Source organism: Gopherus evgoodei, chromosome 3 (genome assembly GCF_007399415.2).
Source record: "Gopherus evgoodei ecotype Sinaloan lineage chromosome 3, rGopEvg1_v1.p, whole genome shotgun sequence".
NCBI lineage: Eukaryota > Metazoa > Chordata > Testudines > Testudinidae > Gopherus > Gopherus evgoodei.
In genome coordinates, this window is record NC_044324.1 from 99,505,319 (window position 1) to 99,530,892 (window position 25,574).

Below are 25,574 nucleotides of genomic sequence, written 5' to 3' on the forward strand. Positions count from 1 at the left end.
CTTGGCTGTAGAAAACATGCTTCACTGGTACATATGTGGTAACAATGCTACTGACTTATGTCACAAATCTTATGAAATATAGCAGATGAGGACAAAGAAAACTTGAGAAAAAACAAAATTCCTCTCCTTCCATTCCATTTTGCTGACTTTGTTATTGGACAAGAAGAACAAATATATTAAATAGGGAAATATGAACAATAGAGAGAATCAGTAACAGAAATAATATGTGAACAAAATTCCAGACACAAAATTAATTTGATTGCAGCTTGGTTTCTCTGGATGTTCACATAGCCCTTAGAAAGCATTGGGCTCTGGTGAGCTCCTTGAATAGATCTGATGTTTAGTGCCCATTTACATGGATTCTGTACAGTTAGATAATTCTTTTTTTTTTAAAGTTTGTGTATAACAACACTAGATACCTTGTACCAGTAAATAACCTGCAGAAACATCACACATCACTTTTTCCTGGGAACAATATTCTGGTCTCATACCAGTCCCTAAATATGCCATTTTTATGCTATCATTCAATTTGCTGTTTTTGTTGTTCATTTTGCGATCAGATAGGGAACTGTTTTATGTTGTAGTGAATTTTTTTTCATAAAAGATGACAGCAAAACAAAGGCTATTAAAATTATGTTCTCTTATCTGCAGATTCTTGACATATAAGAGAAACCTTACCAATGGAGCCATCAGAAGAATTTATATTCAAACATAAAGGATTTTATTTCCAACCAGACTTGACTAACTCTGAATATATAGATTCATTGGAGCATTTTGTAGTCAGAGACAGTGATGTATTTGTAGTTACTTTTCCCAAATCAGGTAAGACTGTTATGATTTTCCTAAAGGGAAATAAGCAATCTGACTTTTGTTTGAAACCTTTACTGACCCCCTTCTTACTGAGCAACATTGTGACCTATGTTTGGTGGTAACATTTGTCAGAGCTTTTTAACTAACTAACTGTTTCATCCAGCGAAGAAGAGTTTTATGTAAAGAAAAATTGATAACAGAACTAAAATGTATTGGTAACATCGATACAAGGGATCATGACTTGATCACATTTGTTAGGTGCAAACGGAATAAGGTCCGGACCAATAATATATATACTTGGTGCTTCAAAAAAGCCAGTTTCACAAAGCTAAAAATAATTATGAGCCAAATCTGATGGGAGAAAGAATGTAACTGGAAAAAATGTGAATTGTAATTGAGAATTATTTAAGAACATTTTACTATATGTCCAAAAAATCCACAATAGAGAAGATTAAAAAACATGGTTAAAAACCAACCTGGCGCTCAGGGGAAGTAAAGGCCACTATTAAAAAATATATATAAAATAAATGGAAGAAAAGGGAAACTGATAGTAATGAATATCAATCAGAAGTTAGGATTTGTTGAAAATTAATTAGGGAAGCAAAAGGATACCAGGAGAAGTTTGTAGCCAGCAGAGTTAAGGACAATAAAGTATATTATGAACTAAAAGAATGCTGGCAATGGTATTGGTCTATTACTATACGGAAAGAGTAGGATTGTCAAAAACAATGCAGCAAAGGCAGAAGTGTTCAATACATAAGAACGGAAATACTGGGTCAAACCAATCATCCATCTAGTCAAGTATCATGTCTGACAGTGGCCAGTGTCAGATGCTTCAGAAGGAATGAACAGAATAGGACAATTTTGAGTGATCCATCCATCCATCCCCTGTCACCCAGTTTCAGCTTCCGGCAGTTAGAGATTTAGGAACACAAAGAGTATGGGATTATGCCCCCAACAGCCATTGACGGACCTATCCTCCATGAATTTATCTAATTATTTTCTGAACTCAGTTATACTCTTGACCTTCACAACATTCCCTGGCATTGAATTGCACATGTTGACTATGTGTTGTATGAAGTACTTCCTTTTGTTTGTTTTAAACTTGCTGACAATTAATTTCATCGGGTGAATCCTAGTTCTTTCATTATGTGAAGGGGTAAATAACACTTACCTATTCACTTTCTCCATATCATTCATGACTTTATAGATCTGTATCAGACCCTCCCTTTCTAAGCTGAACACATGCTATTTACCTCTCTTCATTGTGAAAACTGACCATTTAGTCCTACCCTTTGTTTCCTATCTTTAACCAGTTACTAATCCATGAGAGGACCTTCCCTCTTATAGCATGACTGATTACTTTGCTTCAGAGTTTTTACCGTGGGACCTATCAAAAGCTTTCTGAAAGTCCAAGAATACTATATCGACTAGATCACCTTTGTCCACATTTGGTGATCCCCCCTCAAATAATTCTACTAGATTGGTGAGGCATGATTTCCCCTTTACAACAGCCATGTTGACTCTTCCACAACATATTTTGTTTATCTAGATGTCTGATAATTTTGTTCTTTACTATAATTTCAACCAGTTTGCCTGCTACCGAAGTCAGGCTTACTAGCCTGTAATTCCCAGTATCACCTCTGGAGCCGTTTTTTTAAAAATTGATGTTGCATTAGGTATCCTTCACTCATCTGGTACAGAGGCTGATTTAAGCTTTAGTGTATATATAGCATACATACAGATATATAGTAGTTCTGCAATTTCATATTTGAATTCCTTCAGTACTCTTGAGTGAATATCTTCTAGTCCTGGTGACTTATTACTGTTTAATTAATCAACTTGTTCCAAAACCTCCTCTCCTAACACCTCAAACTGAGACAGTTCCTCAAATTGGTCACCTAAAAAGAATGACTCAGGTGTGGGGATCTCCCTCACAGCTTCTGCAGTGAAGACTGATGCAACAAATTCATTTCACTTCTCTGCAACCACCTTGTCTTCTTTGAGGGCTCCTTTTAAACCTCAATCATCTAATGACCCCTTTGACTGTTTGACAGGCTTCCTGATTATTTTGTACTTTAAAAAAAGGTTAGTTTTTGTGCCTTTAGTTGCTCTTCAAATTCTTTTTTAGCCCACTTTATTGTAATTTTACACTTGACTTGCCAGAATTTATGCTTGTTTCTATTTTCCTCACTAGGATTTGACTTCCAATTTTTAAAGGATGACTTTTTGCCTCTAACCACCTTTTTTACTCTGTCTATCCATGGTGTTTTTGTTTTGGGCATTTTCTTGGATTTGTGTGGTGTGGTTGTTTTTTTTTTTTAATTTAGAGTATACTATTAGTTTTAGCCACTATTGTGGTGTTTTAAAATAGTCTCCAGGAAGTTTGTAGGCACTGCATTCCTGTGACCGTGCCTTTTAATTTCCATTTAACTAGCTTCCTCATTTTTGTGTAGTTCTCATTTTTGAAGTTAAATGCTACTGTGAAGGGTTTCTTTGGACTTTTCCCTCCTACAAGAATGTTAAATTTAATTACACTTCTTTTCTGTATGTGGGGGAAACGCCAGATGATAAAGTTATATCATATAAAGATGGTGAAATAGTTTCCATTCCAATAGTAAATCAGAAGAGTGTTACACAGCAGCTACTAAACTTAAAGATTTTTAAGTCATCAGGTCTAGATAACATGCATCAATGAGTCTTAATAGAGCTGGCTGAATAGCTTGCTAGACCATTAATATTGCTTTTCAATAACTTCTAGAGGATTGGAAGAAAGCAAATGTTGTGCCAATATTTTAAAAGCGTGAACGGGACAAGCCAAGTAATTACAGGCCTGTCACTCTGACATGGATACCAGGCAAAATAATGGAACAGCTGATACAGGTCTTGATCAATAAAGAATTAAAGGAAAGTGATATGATTAATGCCAGTCAATATGGGTTTGCAGAAAATAGATCCTGTCAAACTAACTTGATATCTTTTTTTGACGTGATTACAAGTTTGCTTGACAAAGGTAATAGTATTGATGTAATTTCTGTAAGGCATTTGACATGGTACTGTGGGATATTTTGATTTTTTTTAAAACTACAATGTTACAAAATTAACAGAGCACATATTAAATGGACTAAAAACTAACTATTGGACAAGTCTCAGAATGTAACTGTAAATGAGAAATAATCGTTGAATGGATATGTTTCTAATGAAGTCCCACAGACATTGGTTTTTGGCCCTGTGCTATTTAACATTTTGATCAATGTCCTGGAAGAAATCATAAAATCATCACTGATAAAGGTTGCAGATGACACAAAGACTTGGGGCATGATTAAAAAATTAAAGGGACAGATCACTGTTAAAGAACGATTTGGTAAGCTGGACTCAAACATATAATGTCTTTTAATATAGCCAACACTAAAGTTATGCATCTAGGAACAAAGAATGTAGGCCATACTTATGGCCTGGGATACTCTATCCCAATGGTTCTCAAACTTTTGTACTAGTGACCCCTTTCACACAGCAAGCCTCTGAATGCAACCTCCACTTGTAAATTAAAAACACTTTTTAATATATTTAACACTATTATAAATGCTGGAAGCAAAGCAGGGTTTGGCTTGGAGGCTAACAGCTCATGACCCCCATCCCACGTAATAGCTTCATGACCCGCTGAGGGGTCCTGACCCCCAGTTTGAGAATTCCTGCTCTATCCTGTGAAGCATGACTCTGAGAAAGATTTGGTGGTCATGATGGAGAACAAGGTGAACATGAATTCCCATGGATCCTGCAGTAGGAATGGGGCTCTTCCACTTCACGGATGGAGTAGGGGCCCTTGGAGACTCTTGCAGCAAAAGTATACAGGGTGGTTTGGGTGACGCCAGTGGATCTACCACCACCCCTGATCATTCCCCTTCAGGCATGACATTGTCTATTCTATTGTATTCTATTCTGCACAGGTTCTCATACCATGCTTATCACTGTAGTATCTGAGAGTCTTCTAGTACTGCATAAGTGATGTGATTAACTTCTGTCATATGTTGTTTGTTCTCTTCTCAACAATAGGATTTGTTAGTAGCTTTGCTCTGCAGCCCAGGATTAGGTTATTTCCCTGTTCCCCCAGGAACCTTTCACATCTCTCTTGTGCCCCACACATCTACTTCAGCTGTGTGCTAGGGACCAGATTTGGCTCCTAGTGTGTAGTTGTATAAATTGCTCCATTATGGTTCACAACACTCTGTAGGAGCCATAGAAACAAAAGAGCCATTTCTAACACACTTTTAACAGGAGATTTCCAGGGCCCATTTCATGATCAACACAGAAACACAACAATGAATTTACACTGAGTGGATATCTGAATATATTAGATAAAGATATTTGAAAATGTAGTTACTGACCATCACATATATACAGTAGTAAAATGTACAAAAATTAACAATTCCCTGATACACTTATGAACTCTCTAGAGTAAGACAGAGTATTATCTTTAACTTTCAATTGTTGCAAGTATTCATACTTTCTTTAATAATGTAAAACCAGTGTGGCTTTGAAGATATTGTGTTTGTCAGATTATTGCTCTAATTTAAAAAAAATCATCAAATCAGTTTCAAATAAGATTATTTCCTTTCCCAGGAACTGTATGGATGCAGAATATTTTGAGCTTGATTTATTATGAAGGCCACCGGGATGGAACAGCAAAAACTGAAACAATTGACAGAGTTCCATGGCTAGAGTACAATTTCAATAAAATGGATTACGACAGTCGTCCATCACCGCGTCTCTTTTCCAGTCACCTGCCGTACTATTTAGCTCCAAGAGATCTGAGAAACAAAGAAGCAAAAGTAGGTGATGCTATTTTTACAAAGTAATTAAAATTAACCAAGAAAATTCATTGCTTTCTCTAATAAATCGGTCCAAATTGTCAGGGCTGGGTTGTCTGCCTCTCTCCAAGAACCCTTCCAAAAGCAACCTTCCTTGAGGGATAGGGGCTCACGTTCCTCCAAGGCTCCATTCCATCTCACTAGACCCCAGCAAAGTGGCGGGTGGGGGGTGGGGGTGGGGAAGGCTGGCAGAAGAAACAAATTCCAGTGCAACCTCAGGACTTCAGTGTCCAGATTCAGTGGAGATACCATTTTTCATGGAACTGCTGTGCTTGGCCTCTGGACCAAACTGCTTCCTCCATCCCATGACAGTTCACCCAAAAGTGGGGGTTATGATCATTGCAGTCTGCATGTTTTCAATGTATATTAGAAACAATATGAGTGAAGTAATATCTTTTATTGGACCAACTTCTGTTGGTGTGACAGAGACAAGCTTCTAAGTTTTATTACTTCACCCTGCTGTCTCTCTCATATCCTGGGGCTAACACAGCTCCAACAATACTCCATATTCCATGCATATTGTAAGTTAATGGTTTTGTGGTGTATGTAAATATAAGCTGTTACATTCTTCATGCAGGGGATGTTTCATGTCTCCTGCACGTTTATACATAAGGAGACTTTTTGCCAAAGATGGAGCAGTGGAGAGAGGGAGAGGGAGAGGGAGAGGGAGAGGGAGAGGGAGAGGGAGACGAAGAGAGAGGTGTGTGTGTGTCCCTGAGCTAACTCTCATGGAGATATCTGACCTCTCCTTCTTGTCCTTAATCTCAGTGAAGGTTAATGGTATCCCTTTAACGTATCTGAGATTGCCAGTCTTTTTTTTAATCTTGCAGGTTATTTATGTAGCCAGAAACCCTAAGGATGTTGCAGTTTCCTATTTTCATTTTAGCAAACATGCATTCATATTTGAGAAAGTACCAGATTTTAATATTTTAATGGAGAGGTTTTTATCTGGGAAAGGTAAGGTTTCATTTACTGCTAAAAGGCCAAACCCTGTTCACTGAACACAGCCTGAATAAAGTATCCATGTCTGTAAATTATACAGCATGTGGTGCTGGTCATAAATCTCCTCCTTATATGGGTGTGGGGCTGCGGGGAGGGACAGTTTTATGGCTGCAGTGACTGCAGTAGGATCCACAGCTCACTATACAAATTTGGTGTGTAAAATTAGTTCAGAGGAACTATGTAGTCACATACAATGCACCAATAAAGTGCACGTTGCCTGATTTAATTTATCTCAATTAGGTATTCACTCTGAAACCTAATAATGAATATTTAAATACATTTTGACAATTAAGTGCTGAAATAACTGAGCTGAGCAGATGCTAATAAACACTGTCCAGAGAAAACAGAAGAGCTGATCATTTTAGTAGAAATATCCAACTATTGTGTTTAGTCCACAATCCCAAACTACCACCCATACCCTCCCAAAATCCAAAAAGACTCAGCTGTCACCTGTCCAGCTCCTGAATTCTCCTTTAACTATTTCTAACAATACAGTGTTCTCTCTAATGCAGCCTGTGGTTCAGTGACAATTTAAGTTCACAGTAAAATAACTTGTTTGTTAATAAAACCAGGAATAGTTTATATTTAATTCAATAAAAAAAGCCTTCCATTTTTTGCTGAAGTTGCTGCAGACTCTCCAGTTTGCCACACTGGAGAGCTGAAGAAATGATGAAGATCCTCGCTTTGGACTTTAAGTCAGGTTGCCACAAAGGACACAGGTTATTGGATAATACAGTGGCGTTTAATTCTAGGCAGCTCATAAAAATATAATAGAAATTATCCAAAAGTAAACTATCCAGAGCAGGGATTGGCAACCTCCGGTATGTGGCCCACCAGGGCAAGCCCCCTAGTGGGCCAGGCTGGTTTTTTTGCCTGCTACATCCACAGGTTCAGCCAATCGCAGCTCCCACTGGGCCAAGGGACATGCTGGCCACCGCTTCCCGCAGCCCCCAATGGCCTGGAGCAGTGAACTATGGCCAGTGGGAGCTGCGATCGGTCGAACCTGCAGATGTAGCAGGTAAACAAACCAGCCTGGCCTGCCACGGGACTTACCCTGGCGGGCCATGTGCCAAAGGTTGCCGATCCCTGATCCAAAGCATCAGAGTAAAAATACTGGGTAAAGTACCATTGTATGAGGCCAGTGAAGTCTAAAGGTAAAAGCACAACTTGTTAGCTATGTAACTGACTGTCTGTAAAACCCAAGTCAGGTGTAAGCCACAAGGGGGTCTTTGGTGTCCAACTGCCACTTTAGGGGCCTAAACACAAAATTTAGATTCTCACAAGCCCCATTCAGCTGCCATCTAACTCTGTAGGTGCCTAAATTCCCTTGATGCCTAATTTTCCCCTGGCAAAGTCCCCTAGGAGCCTCCATTTCTACCACTGGCATGTGCATAGGTATCTCAGTCCTGAGCAGCTTGGTTCATTGCACACGTGGTAGGCTTCACAAAGTAGGTGGTCCCCTGTCTATCTTGCCCATGGAATCCTATCCACTAGGTATGCTCAGAGGCCACCTTAAAGACCATCTGCCATGTCTGGACCCACATGACAGCACATCGAGGAGAGGTTTTACTCTATCACACAGGGGTTAGAGCACTTAGAGGATGTGGGATACCCTGGTTGAAATTCCTGATTTCACACATGTCCTCACTACTGGGTTATGGGGTCTTCTGGGGTGAGACAACTTCTTCAATCTTTCCTGTTGAAGTTTTCTACTAGTCTTTAAAGGCGGGACTTGAACTGTCATTCTCAGCCCTGCTTGTGACAGTATTAAGGTGCTAAAGTGTTGATAATTGAACTATTTTGCTCTTAGAGATCATTAACGTTTGATTATTTTTTCCCCCTTGTAAGTACTTGCTAGTTCGTGGTTTGATCATGTCAGAGGCTGGTACACCCACAGAGCTGATTACAATATTCTCTTCCTTACTTATGAGGAGATGAAGAAGGTGAGACCTGTTGATATCATTATATCTAAACACTAAAGCCGCACAAACTTTGTATCTGTGAGCCAAGGCTGCCTTGCATCCTTTCCTTCTCCCCGGCTCCCAGTGTCCCATTCTTCTATCCCCTTTGTCAGGGACTCTCTGCAACCCCCCACCTCCACTCACTCAGTTATGCCAGAGGCTCGGTGTGCCTCACTTCCATTCCCACTCATCCAAGCCAGTGCGCTTTGCATCCCCCACTCCCACCTCTCTAGTATATCCCTCTCTGTCCCCATGCTATGGTTCCCTGAGCATCTTAGTGATGTTGACCTAACTTTTAAGTGTAGGCCAGGCCTAATGCCTCATTTCACTCATCCAGTAAACCAATCAGATTCTGCCACCTTTCTCACACTGTGACTCCTCATGGATTTCACTGACACTCCTTGAAAAAATACTTCTCCATGTCAGGGAAGCAGAATCAGGACCATAGGGTGAGATTTTTCTAAAGCATCCAACTGAAAAATGGGAGGTTTCTGAGTTGGCCGCAGAACTCCAATTGACTTTCAATAGGAGTTAGGTGTCTAACTCATTTAGTCACTTTTGAAAATTCCACCCATAATCTCTTGGGCTGCATATTGTCTGCATTTAACATACAGTGAAATATATGCTATATTATCTAATAGTAAAATAAGGAACATCTGCTGAAATAATGAGTAGAGTTGTTTGGGAAAAGAGTTCCCCCCCCCTCCTCCACCCAAATGTGGAAAGCAAAAAATAAAATATTTTGTCAAAATTTCTCCTCAAAACTATTATACTCCCCTGCACACACATGCTGCTGAAACCCTAAAACTGAAACATTTTCTGTTTTTCATTAACTATAAAATAACTCAAACTACACACAACAGCAATTAAAGGCAACTCTAATAATTCCTTTTTAAAGAACAAAAACAATTCAATAGAAATTTTTTGAAAAGCTCGAATAATGAACAAGTTTATTCTACCACCACAGAAGAGTAATGTGATGTGAAAGCTGAAAATGGAGAAAAGAAAAGGAATTAGAGAATTTTTTCTCAGTAAATGACTGGCCTGGGGAGTGGTGTTTGCCCCTACACATGCTTGCAGGGCTTAATGAGCAATACAAGGCGATCAGTGAGTATGGAATACTGCAAGAGCACAGGGAAGAAGAAAGGGCAAATTGAGTCTGACTTTCCCAGTGGAGTCAATGTGACAACCTGATATCTATGATAAGACAAAGAGGGTGTGCGAGATAATACCTTTTATCGGCTCAATTTCTGTTGGTGAGAGAAACAGCAGTGTAGCTCAAGAGCATGTCTCTCTCTCTCTCCCCACCAGAAGATGGTCCAATAAAAGATAGTACCTCACCCTCTTGTCTCTCTAATATCCTGCTGGAACTGACCCATCTACAACAACACTGCATACGTAATACCTCTGGAGGCACCCCAGGCAGTCTAATCTAGTTCTTAGTGAAGAAAATATGGTGAATGTGACAACCGTTGGAGTAGTTAACTTGCTTTATTTCCATTCCTTGTCTGCACAGCAAAAAAGCAGCTACACAACCTTACTCAGGTGGCATCTTTAAGGGAAAGGAGAGTATTTGCTACATTTTACAGCTTCTCAAACTGTTTTGATCAGAATGCATTTTCATCAAAATGAAGTATATTGTAAAAAAAATTTTAGATCCTCTCAATTTTTTGAGAAACATGTTGTTATGTAACTTTTAATTGAAGCTTTCCATGTACTAAAAACCCAGTTTTCAAAAACTAAAATATTTCAATAACTCTTTTAAAGCTATCTATTTAAAAAACTTTTAAAAACACAAAATGATCCACTTCAAAGATTCCAAAATGGGAACAATTTCAGCAGTTTGAATTTTTTAGAAATTAGTGTTTCATTTTTCTACCAGCTCAGCTATATTTGATTCCTTATCAACGTCAGCTAGATCAGTGGAAGTCAGGTTTACACTGCTCTAAGAGGGGCCACCCAGAGGATATGTTGGTTGAACTGAATCAATTTAAAACCAATTTTGCTTTATCTTTAAAGTGAAACAAAGCTTAGATGAGTGCACCTCTTAGCTAAATAGGGAGAGAAGTGCTGACACTGGCAGGGAGCACATTGAGAATAGCATCAAGACTGATTAATAAAGCAAGGAAAGGCACTTCCCTTTAAGAGGTCCAATTTCTGAGATGTATCCTTCTACTTCCAAACCACAGCTATGAGACAGACTCTTTGCTCAGAAAATTGTCAGGCTTTATCACATATGTTAGCAATAGTATTCTCACACCCAGAAATGAGCTTGTTCTCTCTTGGTAGGCCATGAGGAAGGGTTACCTAAAGAAGAGACTAAGAACTCTTCTTGCTACTCACCTGTCAGGATTTGATGTTGCTGTAGCCAGTGACAGTGAATAAAAATCTTGCCTATGAACAGTGTGATAAGAGGAGAACCTTTCATTCCACGTTCAGTTTCCCACCCTTATTGAAATATCCTATTATCCTCTATTCTCTCTCTCTCTTTTTTTTTATTTAGCTCTTTTGCTTTTCTAATTTTGGGAATTGTTAAATTGAAATAATGCTCATTTCAGGATCTCAGAAGTGCTGTGCTGAAAATTTGTGACTTCTTAGAAAAACAGCTGACTGAAAAGGAGTTGGATGTTGTTGTGGAGAAGGCTATATTTGATAACATGAAATCTGATCCCAGGTCAAACTATGAGGACAAAACATGTATCTTGGAAAAAGGAAGAGACCATTTTCTTCGCAGAGGTAAGGCAGAAGCAGCCACTTGGATTAAATGCTTGTAACTGCAGATCCCAGCACAAGATGTGTTGAAGTTAACTGTCTAAGACTTGCAATGACAAACAAAACTTTCTGTCCCTAGGTAACGACTGGCTTTGTGGCATTAAAGTTTGGGAAACAAAGCCCCACTCACAAAGGCAGGGGAAAAAAGATGCACTATTTTGCTGGGTGCAACACATAAGTGTTTAGAATCCTGTGGCACCTTAGAGACTAACAGACGTTTTGGAGTATGAGCTTTCGTGGGTGAATACCCACTTTGTCAGATGCATGTCTGACGAAGTGGGTATTCACCTACGAAAGCTCATGCTCCAAAACATCTGTTAGTCTATAAGGTGCCACAGGATTCTTTGCTGCTTTTACAGATCAAGACTAACACGGCTACCCCTCTGATACATAAGTGTTTGTTTGCAGAGCAGATCAGGGCCAACAAATAGTAAAGTTTGAATGAAGAAAAAAGTCAACATTTCAAAAAACTGAAAAATCCACTTCATACCATCTATAAAAGTTGAGCTCAACCCCCCCCCCAAAAAAAACCCCACAAACCTTAAAATCTGTCAAGTATCAGGGGGTAGCTGTGTTAATCTGCATCCACAAAAACAACAAGAAGTCTGGTGACACCTTAAAGACTAACAGATTTATTTGGGCATAAGCTTTCATGGGTAAAAAAAACCACTTCTTCAGATGCATGGAGTGGAAATTACAGATGCAGGAATTGTTATACTGACACATGAAGAGAAGGGAGTTACCTCCCAAGTGGAGAACCAGTGTTGACAGGGCCAATACAATCAGGGTGGGTGTAGTTCACTCCCAATAATTGATGAGGAGATGTCAATTCCAGGAGAGGCAAAGTTGCTTTTGTAGTGAACTAGCCACTCCCAGTCCCTATTCAAGCCCAAATTAATGGTGTTAAATTTGCAAATAAATTTTAGTTCCACTGTTTCTCTTTGAAGTCTGTTTCTGAAGTTTTTTTTGTTCAAGAATAGTGACTTTTAAATCTATTATAGAATGGCCAGGGAGATTGAAGTGTTCACCTACCGGCTTTTGTATGTTACCATTCCTGATGTCCAATATGTGTCCATTTATTTTTTTATGTAGGGACTGTCTGGTTTGGCCAATGTACATGGCAGAGGGACATTGCTGGCACATGATGGCATATATCACATTAATAGATGTGCAGGTGAATGGGCCTTTGATGGTGTGGCTGATGTGGTTGGGTCCTGTGATGGTGTTGCTAGAGTAGATATGAGGACAGATTAGGCAACGAGGTTTGTTATAGGGTTTGGTTCCTGGGTTAGAGTTTCTGTAGAGTGGTGTGTAGTTGCTGGTATGTATTTGCTTCAGGTTGGGAGACTGTCAATTATTGGGAGTGAACTACATCCACCCTGATTGTAATGGCCCTGTCAACACTGGTAACTCCTTTCTCTTCATATGTCAGTATAACAATGCCTGTATCTGTAACTTCCACTCCATGCATCTGAAGAAGTGATTTTTTTACCCATGAAAGCTTATGCCCAAATAAATCTGTTAGTCTTTAAGATGCTACTGGACTCCTTGTTGTTTTGCTTAAAATCTGTGAACACCAGGAGAAAATGAAAGTCTAGTGCTTCTGTGCAGCTTCATAAATGGTGAGTTCAGATGCTCTACAGCTTTCAGGGATAATGCAGAGCATGAAATAATCCAATTAAAATCTAAAAAGATTCTTGTGCTTGAAAGGAGGAGTTGAGTTTTTAATCATGTCGTATCCTTTATCTTGGAGGTTCTCAAGTTGGGATTGTGAATAGATGTTACAGGCTTGTGATAAGACTGTTCTTCTGATATTGCTAAATAGGAGGTGATCTTACCTAGAAGGGAGTAGGGCCCTGGAATGGAAACAGGTGTCACAGTATGGAAAAGCAGAAAACCACTGCCAAGTGTTAAGTACAGCATTATCTGAAAAGGATGTTCAGAGAAATTCATATTTCTTCTAGCAATAACACCTTCCTGTTCCCAATTTCCCCTCTACCATTTGTGCCAAAAAAAATCGGTACAAGATAGTAACTGACTTGTATAAAGCTATTGGTGCCTAAAACAGAACTGGTGACACTGTCTAGAAATATTGGGTCAAATTACTGCCATTGCTGTCAAGTCATTGGCCCATTAACATTTCTCTACAGGAACACTACTAGATTCTACAAAAAACAAAATCAATTTTCACCAATAGCATGGTTTATCAGTGGGACAGCGTTTTCAGTTAAGGCTGCGGACATCTGTAACATGCAAGTCACATGATCAAAAGCTGCCAGCAGCTAATCAGAGGAACAATAACGGTATGGTGGACAGCACTCATAATTCTAAGTTTAAAAATTGGTGTCTGTGCTATATTTCAGCCACACCCCAGATCTGGAAATGTACCTTCAAATCCCCAAAGACCTAGAGAGCTACACTTTGGGGAGATGAGGTAGGAATGAAGTGAAAAGCAGCTGTTCCCAACTAGCAGCATTCACAGCTTCTTACCTGCTGCACAAGCTTTATTCAGTTTATAATACAAAGTCCAGGTAGCAGCAGAGCATCTAAGCAGAACTTCTCCTTCTCCTCCTTCCATCTCAGGAACTGTTGGAGACTGGAAGAACATAATGACTGTGGCACAAAATGAAAAGTTCAACAAGGTTTTTAATGAGAAGATGAAAGACCTGCCCTTCAAGTTCATCTGGGATCTTAATGAAGAAATATAGGCTGATTTCCAGTTTGAAAGATGTGAAAGTGGACTGAAAGTCTTGTACAAAATGTTCAAATTAAAATCCATAGCTCTGTGAAAGTTCAAGACTTGAAACTAGCATTTTTCCCTACTAATTACATAGATCAACACACTCATCATCACCATGGTGTATGTATATATAGGAAAGACTTATTTTAAGAGCTTATTTTTAGGCACTGTGGCAGATGAGAAGAGATTTGGAGGCTAGGGTAGTAGCCTTATGGAACAAACTAGTGAAGGGTAATTTGAGTATACGGGGCAACATGGAAGAAGGCACAGATCATTGTGTGAGAAATTGACATACAAGCAGATAAGACCTAGTATCACAGCAGCAGTGAAGGAGGAGAAAGAGGAAGGATGCAGGAAAGAGAGCAGCTAAGTAGAGAGAGGCACAGTTCTAAAGGGCCATAAAGGGGAGGACAAGCAGAAAGAATGAAGCCATGAAATGAAAGGAGCTAATGGAATGATTTAAACACAGGATTTATGGGCTAAGAATCATCTGCAAAGAAGATATCAAACTTAGGCCTTGGCTACACTGGCACTTTACAGTGCTGCAACTTTCTTGCTCAGGGGTGTGAAATAACATCCTCCTGAGTGCAGTAAGTTACAGAGCTATAAAGCGCCAGTGTAAACAGTGCCGCAGCGCAGGTCCCAGTGCTGTAAACTAATCCCCACGGGGAGGTGGAGTACGTGCAGCGCTGGGAGAGCTCTCTCCCAGTGCTGGTGCCGCGACCACACTCGCACTTCAAAGCGCTGACACGGGAGCGCTCCTGCAGCAGTGCTTTGAAGTTGTAAGTGTAGCCATATCCTAAAACATAATTTTATATGGGGCTGAGTGGAACAGTGTTCAATTGGGCAGGGCTGAGGGGAGGCATTTACAGTAATCAAGACAGGAGATAAGAGGAGCCTGAGTGAGATTTCTTGCTATGTACACAGAACAAAGAGGCTAAATCTTAGATGGTGCAGAGCAGTATTTCTCAACTAGTCACAACCTTTGCGGGGAGGTGGTCACAAAAGGCAATCAGAGCTCTAGATATGTTGAAAATTTTATTATAATTTAAAGCAAAGAAAAATCTCACTGCCTGCACAAGCTTACCCTTGAAGGTCAAGTATTCTCTGTCAACCTCTGGAAAAAACAAACACACATCTTGTTATCACCACCAGTACATTTACCATAAGAATAAAAATGTATGGACAAGCTGCATTTCTTTAAACTTCAAATCAGAAGTCTCCAACCTGAAAAGTTTTAGAGACACTGCCACAGAGGAAGAAGAAGAAAGAGTTAAATATTGTCTGGGTGTGAGGAGCAATAGAAAACGAGGCCAAGACAGTTCCTGGGTTTTAGGCCTAAATCACATGGAAGATTGGGAGTTTATGTTGACTATGAGACACCCGAGAAGAGATGCTGCAGATACTGGAAAATATGTAGGATAGGATGGAGGGAAACAGACCACCTTCCCCCCAGCCCCCAAAGGTTGTGACCCACCAGTCTACATTGCCACTTTACAACAGTGGAACTTGCAGCACTCAGGGGTGTGTTTTTTTCACATCCCTGAGCACAAAAGCTGAAGTGCTGTAAAGTGGCACTGGAGACAAGGCCTAGGTCTTATCCGCCCATATGTCAGTTTCTCACACAATGATCTGTGCCCTCTTCTATGTTGCCCCTTACAGTCAAATTGCTCTTCACTACATTGCTCCATAAGGCTACTACCCTGGCCTCCAAATTTCTCCTCATCTGCTACAGTGCCTAAAAATAAGCTCTTAAAGTAAGTCTTGCCTAGAGAGAGAGAGAGAGGCTGCACTATTTTGCTCAGTTCAACATCGTAAGTCTCCACAGAATAGAGCTGGGAAATACAGTGACATGTTTTGGCAAATATATATATACACACAAGTGAATGGTAACAATCACTTTGTGCTATTTATGAAAGTTAAGATTTCCCCCCCTCAAAATTAAAATCTGTGATCAGTAGGAGAAAACTGAAAGCAATCCTGGGCAATTTCACAAATGGTGAGACAGATCAGCTCAGGTGCCCTATAGCTTCCAGGGGTTATTTAGAGCATGAATCCAGCCAAATAAATACAATTTAAGAAATTATTCTTGTGTCAGATCTCTTATATCTTAGGTTCTCAGTCATGAGTAGATATCAGGGGTTAGCATCCACCCTGCTTTTCCAGTACTGCTGAACATGAGAGGGGGTTCCCAATGGATGGGAGTGGGTCCCTGGAATGGAAATGGGAAAGATGGAAAACCACTGTCTTGTATCAAATACAGCACCAGCTGAAAAGTATGTTCAGAGAAGTTCATACTACTTTTAACAATAACTACTTCCTACTCCCAATTTTTTCTCTAACATTTGTGATGGGAAAAAAAAACACTACATGATGATAGGAACTGAGCTGGGCTACTGGTGCCTAAAACAGAATTGGTGAAATTATTTAGAAATACTCATTGCAGTCAAAGTTAGATCAAGAATGAATTTGGGCCATTCTGATTTTCCATGATGGTACTGCTAGAATCCAGTTTAGGCATGGGTTTAAAAACAAGTGCAACATTCTCCGATAAGTCTGCTGAAATCTATAATAAGCAAGTCAAACCAACAAAGGCTTTCACCAGCGACTCAAATGGACAATAATGGATAAGTTTCTAGTTCCATGCATAGTGGATTAGACATACAACTCCAAAAAAAAAAAAAGAAAAAGAAAAAAAGAGATGTGTCTATAGAAGTCTCATAAGTTTATTTAGCTCCTAAAATAAATGCTACCAAAATACATGCTACTTCACTGTGGGTATGTCTACACTACAGGATTATTTCGATTTTACAGAAACCAGTGTTTGGAAACAGATTGTACAAAGTCGAGTGCATGCGGCCAGACTAAGTACATTAATTTGGCGGTGTGCGTCCATGTACCGAGGCTAGCACTGCTCTGTGGGTCGCTATCCCATAGTTCCCGCAGTCTCCCCCTACCCATTGGAATTCTGGATTGAGATACCAATACTTGATAGGGCAAAAACAGTATCACGGGTGATTCTGGGTAAATGTCATCAGACAATTCTCCCTCCATGAAAGCAATGGCAGACAATCATTTCGCACCCTTTTCCCTGGATTGCCCGGGCAGACGACATAGCACGGCAGCCATGGAGCCCATTCAGCCTTTCTTCACTGTCACCATATGTCTGCTGGATGTTGCTAACAGACGCAGTACTGCAGCGCTACACAGCAGCATTCACTTGCCTTTGCAAGTTAGCAAAGATGGTTACCAGCTCTACTGTACTGTCTGTTGCCTTGCAAGTTAACAGTGATGGTTACCAGTCATACTGTACCATCTGCTGCTGTCATGGGTGCTCCTGGTCAGCCTCGGTGAGGTCAGCCGGGGGCGCATGGACCAAAATGGAAATGACTTTCCAGGTCATTCTCTTCTTTAAGTTTTGTCTAAAGAGAGAGTCAGTCCTGCCTAGAATATCAGGCAAGCCTACTAAAGAACCAGAGAGGCAAACGACCGCTCCAGGTCAGAGCCCGATACATCCTGCAGAAATGATGAGATGCATGCCATTCTAGAGGGTGCCCACCTGTTGCTTCCCTCCTCCCACACCCCTCTTGGGCTACCATGGCAGTTATCCCCCCATTTGTGTGATGAAGTAATAAAGAATGCATGAATAAGAAACAACACTGACTTTATTGCCTCTTCAAGCATAGATCAAAGGGGGGAGGGGCAGGCAGCCTTCAGCTGCTATGATATTCCAGGCAGGAGTGAATCTCCAGGAGACAAAACTTCAAGAAGGGAATGACTGGGAGTCATTCCCATTTTTGCCCAGGCACCCCCGGCCGACCTCACCAAGGCCAGCCAGGAGCACTCACAGGACGACGATGAAGGATATCAGTCATACTGCACCGTCTGCCGTCCGCAACAGAAGGGAAGGGGATGCTGCTGTGTAGAGCTGCAGCACCACGTCTGCCAGCAGCATCCAGTAGACATACGGTGACATTGAAAAAAGGAGAGAAATCATTTTTTCCCCTTTGGTCTCACGGGGGGGGGGGGGGCGGGGTCTGACGACATATACCCTGAACCACCGGCAACAATGTTTTTGACCCGTCAGGCTTTGGGAGCTCAGCCAAGAATTCAAATGGTTTTCAGAGAGTGTGGGAACTGTGGGATAGCTACAGTCATCAGTCGCCCCTCCCTTTGTGAGCGTCCATTTCATTCTTTGGCTTTCTGGTATGCTTGTCTTAGCTCCTTAAGTTTCACGCAGCACTTTGTCGAGTCCCTGTTGTGGCCTCTGTCCATCATAGACTTGGAGACTTTTTTCAAATGTTTTTACATTTCGACTATTGGAATGAAGTTCTGACAGAACAGATTCATCTCACCATAGAGATATCAGATTCAGTATCTCCTGTACGGTCCATGTTGGAGCTCTTTTTTGATTCTGGGCAGGAGCAGCGCCAGGGTTTCTGGCACCCTAGGCAGAATTCGGGGGGCATCATTTTGTGCGCTCCCCACTTCCATCATGCCATCGAAGAAGGACCCTCCTCCAAAATGCCGCAGGTGACAGCGGCAGTCATTGAGCTGCTCAATTGCCTGCTGCTGTTTTCTCCGGCATGTCGGCAGAAGGTCCTTCTTCAACAGCGCGATGGGAGTGGAACCGGAAGCTCCGGCATGCCCAGTGGGGAGCACACAAAATGCCGTCCCCTGAATCCTGGAGCCCTAGGCAATCACCTAGGGTCACCTAATGGAAGCACTGGCCCTGATTCTGGGACTGCATGGTCACCTGTGCTGATCAGCTCTCCATGCTGGGCAAACAGGAAATTAAATTCAAAAGTTTGCGGGGCTTTCCCCGTCTACCTGGCCAGTGCATCCGAGTTCAGATTGCTGTCCAGAGTGGTCAAAATGGTGCACTGTAGGATAGCTCCCAGAGGCCAATACTATCGAATTGTGGCCACACTAACCCTAATCTGAAATGGCAATACCGATTTCAGCGTTACTCCCCTTGTCAGGGAAGAGTGCAGATATCGATATTAAGAGCCCTTTATATCAAAATAAATGGCTTTGTTGTGTGGATGGATGCAGTGTTAATTTGGTTTAACGCTGCTAAATTCGAAATAAACTTGTAGTGTAGACCAGGCCTGAGGTACTACGATTTCAGTAGAGTTTTGTCAACACTTATTCTACATGTCAGGGGTAGAGGTGGTGTGGGTGCAGGGTAGGGTATTGTGTGTAGTTAAGTGTTTTGCATGTATGACCCTAACAGCATCCCAGTGGAAGATGGCAAAGGGCACATTGGTATCTTGTAGTGAGTTTCAACTTGCCTGACCAGCTGAATGTACCCCAACTAACTAATGTCATAACCTGTGGCTAGAAGGTATCATGTAAGATAGCAATGAAAAGCTAACAACATACTCTTACAGCATATCAGTTCATGAGGGGAGAAAGAAGGGGGAAAACACCCCCTTTCAGTCAATGTGGCTCCTCGCCTTCAGGGTAGCAAGGCCTAGCAGCCAGAGTCTATGGAGCAGCTCTTGTGTTCAAGGCAGTGAGGTCTACTGACCAGAGTCTATGCAGCTGCCCTTGTATTCAGGGCAGAGAGGCCTAGTGTTAGACACAGGGAGGGGTAGGGGGACCTCAGCCTGCCCTACTCCACCAGGTCCTGATCCAGGGCCCCAGGGAAACAATAGTCCTAGTTTTGGCTTCAGGCTTCCTATTTACCATTGATTCCTCCACAGCAAGTGTCTTTCCATCTCTCTCATGCTCTGCAGGTGCCCAACCTCCATAGTCTGGGGCTCAGTTGGATTCCTGACAGGAGCCTGTGACATGCATCCACTCTCCTCCAACAGCCAGCCCTGACTGAACTGAGCTGCTCCCTTTTATATACTGCTTCCACCTGGAGTATACTCAGCAAGGATGAGAGGGTGTGGCCTCCTGGGCCCAAAGTGAGTGGTTAACCCTTGCTGGGTCAGTGCGGGTTTGGTACACCCCATCACATATGCTGATCAATGATATTATTGTCTGATGTGGATACAGGGGACAAATTCAAAATAACAAACATATTGGAAATTATGTTATAAAAATATGTCTGCCAGGCAGGGCAGGACTGAAGTTACCCCACTAGACAAAGGAATGTGGTTCTGCCACCCAGAAGGTACATTAACAGACAATGGGAAAGGAATTTTCATAGAAGGTAAACAGGACCATCAAGCCAACAAGGGGAGAAGATAACCACACAGCATTACAGACGCAGGAGATTGCATGAAATAGATCAATTTGCATTTTGTATACACCAGCAGGGGAAGAAATCAGCATGAAATTTCCTTCGCCAGGAGACTCCATGTTACCTTCTTCATAGTTTATGTTGAGGGGTTACCTTCAAAAGAATTCATAATAAAGGTACACTGGAGTATAAAAGAAAGGAGCAAAGAACCCCAAGTTATGTTTCATGTAATAAGACAAAGAAGCCAAGCCCATTGGACATTGTGGGAGGTCCTGATCCTGACCTGAAGGGTGGGCAGCCATCTGGCAGGAAGGTAGTGTTGTAAGACTTTTAGCCTGAAGAGAGGTTGTAGCTTTTGTTAAGTCTTAGTCTCTAGAAAGCATTTTGCTTATAACCATTTCTAACTCGATCCTTTGTACTTGAACTCACTTAAAATCCAAACTCCTTTGGTTATTAAACTTGCTTTACTTTTAATCAAAACCAGCCGACGACTGTGTTTGATTTAAAGTGAATATTAACTCAGGTTAATGTGGTAAGCTGCTGGGTAGTGTATCTTTAAAGGAACAAATGAACCTTACTATCTCTCTGAATGGTCCAGGAAAGGGCAAGATATTGGAAAGCAGTTTTGGGAAAATTAAGGACCGCGAGTGTGTTTGGGTCATCGCTGCATAAGGTAACTGGGTGACCGAGACTAGAGTGGGGCTGTTGTGTCATAGGCAGGCAGTTGGGTCAGAGCACTGAACCAGGTCTGCATAGCAGAAACTCAAGATACTGCATGTTTGTCTGCTGGATGTTGGTGTCCAGGCTGTCAGGCACAGCCTCAGGGCAGTTAAGACACCCAGGTTTATAGGACATGTGGGGACACAACCCCTGACTGGCCTGGATTGCACCCCAGAACATGACATTATGTAACACCTTTTCATAGCTTAGAACTGGGATACTGTGGTAATGTGCAAATACATGTAAGAAGTAAACATTTTTGCATGTTTAAAATCTTTAATTTGCACAGAATGATGAATTTTTATGAACATTGGAGACAAACACATACTTTCATTCTCTTTAGTGCACTTTCACCTCTTTCCAACTGGAAACCAGCCTGTATGTCATCATTAGTATCCCAGTTGAACATGGAAGACAAGTCTTTCATTTTCTCCTTAAAAACATTGTCAAACCTTTCGTTCTGTGCCACAGTCATTGTGTTCTTCCAGTCTCCAACGATCCCTGGGGCAGGAGACACAGAAGAGGAATTGGTCGTTAGATGCTCTGCTGCCACTTGGACATTTTATTATCATTTGAATATTGCTTGTGCAGGTAAGAGGCTGTGAATGCTGCTAGTTGGGTGCAGTTCCTTTTCTCCTCCATTCCTTCCTCTCTCATCTCCCCAGAAAGTAGTTCTCTATGGCTTTGGCGGTACATTTCCAGTCCTGAAGGTGTGGGCAAACTACAGTAAAAAACACCCTTCTGTTTTGTAAATTGGAGTTGTACATCTCATCTATCCTTTGCGGCACTAGAAATGTACGCATTGGTGTCCATTTGATTAGCTGGGCAAATGCTTTAGTGATGTGACTTGCATGTTACAGATGTCAGCAGCCTTATCAGAGAGTGCTGCCCCTGTGAAAAAACACATGCCACTGGCAAAAACTGTGACTGTGGCCTCATCCTCCCTGATTGAACTAACCTCATTATCTCTAGCTTGCTTGCATATATATACCTGCCCCTGGAAATTTCCACTACATGCATACGACGAAGTGGGTATTCACTCACAAAAGCTCATGCTACAGAACGTCTGTTAGTCTATAAGGTGCCACAGGATTATTTGCTTCTTTTATAGAGCCAGACTAACACGGCTACCCCTCTGCAGTGTAACTAATTTGACCCAATATTTCTAGACAATGTCATTAATTCTGCTTTAGGAACCAGTGGTTTTATACATCTCAGTTATTGTCTTCCTGTACTGATTTATTTTGTTGCAAATTTTAGAAGAAAAATTGGCAACAGGAAATAGTTACTTTTGAGAGAAATATGAGCTTCTCTGAACATTCTTTTCAGGCAATGCTATACTAAATGGTAGGCAGTGGTTTTCTACCTTTTCCATACTACAGTGCCCACCACCATCTAGCTGGGTCACCTTTCTATTCAGCAGCAGTACCGGGTTTACCATGGTGCCAGTGGCTCCCTGGCACCAGGCCCATGCTCAGAAGGGACCCATAACACCTGCTTCCTCCCCTTCCACAGTGCTGTGAGGGGCTCCGAGAGCGAGGAGCAGCATCCTGTTTACCACATTGCCCAGCATCCAGCCCCAGAGAACACCTACCCCCACCCTCTTCAGGCCCGGCCAGCCCCTGGGGCAGGCCAGCAGACAGACAGCCCCCCTCCCTGTGAATATGATACACCATACTAGGACCCTGATACCTGCGCTGCACCCAGAGACAGGCAACAATACTCCAGCTCTCACCGTCTGCCTGCAGGCATAGGGATCTAGCCCAGTAGCTGAGAGCCCAAGGGACCCTGGGAACAGTAGTTCCTTGGCCAGCTCCCTACCTGGAGAGCCAGCCCTGGAGCAGGGAAGGAACTAAATTTCCCAGCATTCAGTTGGCAGCTATCAACAGGAAAGGGAGCAGGGAAGCTGATAGGGCTGGTGAGACCCAATGCACATTGGGGTTGCTGTGAATGGGGAGCTGACTGCTAGAAGGGGGTAGTACTGTGAATGGGGAACATATATACACAAAGAGTAGAAGGCTTTGGCCCAGCTGTCACCCTCAGAAGACTTCCCCAGACTGGATTAGGGATGACTCTGCTGGCAGCCCTCAAAGAAGGGACTGGGTGGAATGAATGGACAGTGCACCTCTATCTGAAGCCTTGCAAGGGAGGTATACGGAACCTCCCTACCTCCTGCCCCCTGCCAGGAGATGTTAAAATGATAGGTAAGGGAGAGAAGGCTGTACTAGAGGACCTGGGCAGCTTTAAGTACAGTACCAGGAACACAGGAGGATCTGAGTCACGGAAGCAGAAATTGGCTTTTCCTTTCTAGATTTATGTGATATTCAGAAAGGGAATTTAGAACATGCCTTCCAGATGTGAATGCTCTCTAAGTTCAGGCATGCTCAAGTTCAATTTGTGCTGCTCTCTATTATTTCATTTCTCCCAAACCAAATGCTGATCCACTGTAATTTGCTGTAGAAAACGTAGGATAAAATTGAGCAACTTTTTGAGCAACCAGATAAACTCTTTCCAATTCTAACTCAGACTGGCATTGCTATTTTCAACAACCATTACGGGTTGTTGTAATTTTTCTTTTAGTTTTGTTTGTTTAGAAAGAAAACGATAGCAAATTTTGCACTGGCAAGTTCCCCACAGAAACTAAGGCCTTGTCTATATTGCCACTTGCAGTGCTGAAATTTTCTTCATTCCAGGATGTGAAAAAACACACCCCAGAGTGATGCAAGATTAAGCACTGTAAAGTAGCAGTGTAGATAGTGCTGGGAGCACTTTAACGTTTTTCTACTCTTAGGGTGTAGACATATCCTAAGAGTAGAACAAAATACCTTTTCCTCATGATGTGGGCAGGGGCAGTGCAAGGATGTTTCGCACCCTAGGCGAAACTTCCACCTTGCACCCTCCCCCCCCGCACCCCCACCCTGAGGTGCCCCTGTCCCCACAACAGCTCCCCCCCTCCGCCCTGAGGCGCCCCCCTTGTGGTAACTCCCCACCCCCATCCTTTGCCCTGAGGCACCCTGCCACCCCAGCTCACCCCTGCTCCATGCATGAGCACAAGCACCCCATGGCTGCTTCACTTCTCCCGCGTCTCCTAAGCTGATTGGCGCCGCAAGCCTGGGAGGTGGGAGAAGTGAAGCAGCTCACCCCTGCCCACGTCCTCCCAGAGCACGCTGTGGCCGCTTCACTTCTTCCGCCTCCCAGGCTTGTGGCGCCTAGTGCTCGGGGAGGATGCAGGGCATGGGTGAGCTGGGGCGGGGAGTTCCCCTGCGTGCCCTCCCCCTCCCTTACTTGCTGCAGGCAGCCCTCCCCGCGCTCCCTTGTCCCAGCTCCCTCTGCCTAAATGCCGGCAGTGAACGGGGCGGCCGAAGATCCAGCCGCCGCGGTTGCTGCTGAAGAAAATGGTGCCCCCCAAATGCTAGTGCCCTAGGCAACTGCCTAGGTCACCTAAATGGTTGCACCGGCCCTGGATGTGGGACAGTCTTATAGTATAGACCCAGATATCTTCCAATCACACAAACAGAACTTTACTGCAGTTCTGTAATTGTGCAGGAACTAGTCCTGCATTCTGTGCACATCGAAAATTCCTGCTGAATTCAGAAGTACGTTGCTTTTGTAACCATACCACCTGATAGTTTCAGCCTTTGTAAGCTAAGCAGGTTTACATTTAGTAATTGGGTGGGAAGTCTCTCAGAAATAGTTAAGTGCTGAAAAAGGTGTTGATTATTCACTAGGTAATGTGAGACCCGCCTATTTACAATAGTAAACCAGTGCAGCATAGTTTTAGGATGCACTGTGCTCCTAGAGTCTAGAATGGAGTCCTTTGCTTCTATACACCACCCATTAAAGACAGGGCCGACTTTAGGCCAATTCAGCCGATTCCCGGGAATCGGGCCCCACGCCTAAGAGGGCCCCGCACCTTAGGCGCCTTTTTAATTTTTTTTACTTACCCCAGCTGAGGTCTGCTCCGGGGTCTTCCATGGCCCCGCTCCCCTGACCAAAGCGCCGTTGAGAGTGCGGCAGCCCCACAGCCCCGCTCTCCCAGCTGGAGCTCTGACCGGAGCATGGCAAGCTGCCCCCCAGCCCCGGCTGGAGCTCCAGCTGGAGCGCGGCAAGTAAGCCCCACAGCCCCGGCTGGAGCTCCGGCCAGAGTATGGCAAGTAAGCCCCGCAGCCCCGGCTGGAGCTCTGGCCAGAGCACGGCAAGCCCTACCCTGCAGCCCCGCTCTCCCGGCTGGAGCTCCAGGCCGTTTAAATAGCTCCCAGAGCCCTGGGATAGCAGGGGGCTCTGGGGGCTATTTAAAGGGCCAGAGCTCCAGCTGCCTCTGCCACCCCGTCCTTTAAATAGCTGCCAGAGCCCCGCCACCCTCATGCATTCCCCAGGGCTCCCATGGCTGTTTAAAAGGTCCGAGGTGGGGTAGAAGCAGGGGAGCCCTGGTCCCTTTAAATAGCCCCCAGAGCCCTGGGATAGCGGTGGGCTTGGGGTCTATTTAAAGGGCCGGGGCTCCAGCTGCC

The 25,574-nt window shown here is 42.9% G+C and overlaps 2 protein-coding genes across 2 annotated transcripts in view; one reads left to right on the forward strand and one right to left on the reverse strand.

Annotated features, from left to right (window-relative positions):
- The first annotated feature begins 668 nt into the window (after positions 1 to 668).
- LOC115647509 (amine sulfotransferase-like) lies at positions 669 to 14,121 on the forward strand. The gene is made up of 6 exons (XM_030554235.1): positions 669 to 822; positions 5,431 to 5,639; positions 6,509 to 6,635; positions 8,529 to 8,623; positions 11,200 to 11,377; positions 13,997 to 14,121. Exons 1-6 carry the CDS (start codon positions 681 to 683, stop codon positions 14,119 to 14,121), a joined length of 876 nt encoding a protein of 291 aa, XP_030410095.1. The 5' UTR covers positions 669 to 680.
- Positions 14,122 to 21,335: 7,214 nt separating this feature from the next.
- The window catches only part of LOC115647510 (amine sulfotransferase-like), a 31,125-nt gene continuing 26,886 nt past the window's right edge, over positions 21,336 to 25,574 (reverse strand). Inside the window, 1 exon segment of the mRNA XM_030554236.1 lies at positions 21,336 to 21,569. Within this exon segment, the coding sequence (XP_030410096.1) occupies positions 21,368 to 21,569 (202 nt within the window). The 3' untranslated portion in view covers positions 21,336 to 21,367.

Coding starts and splice junctions, on each gene's coding strand:
- LOC115647509 (XM_030554235.1), top strand. CDS start 681: ATGGAGCCATCAGAAGAATTTATATTCAAACATAAAGGATTTTATTTC. Junction 5,640..6,508: donor TGAGAAACAAAGAAGCAAAA/GTAGGTGATGCT, acceptor TTAATCTTGCAG/GTTATTTATGTAGCCAGAAA. Junction 11,378..13,996: donor AGACCATTTTCTTCGCAGAG/GTAAGGCAGAAG, acceptor CTTCCATCTCAG/GAACTGTTGGAGACTGGAAG.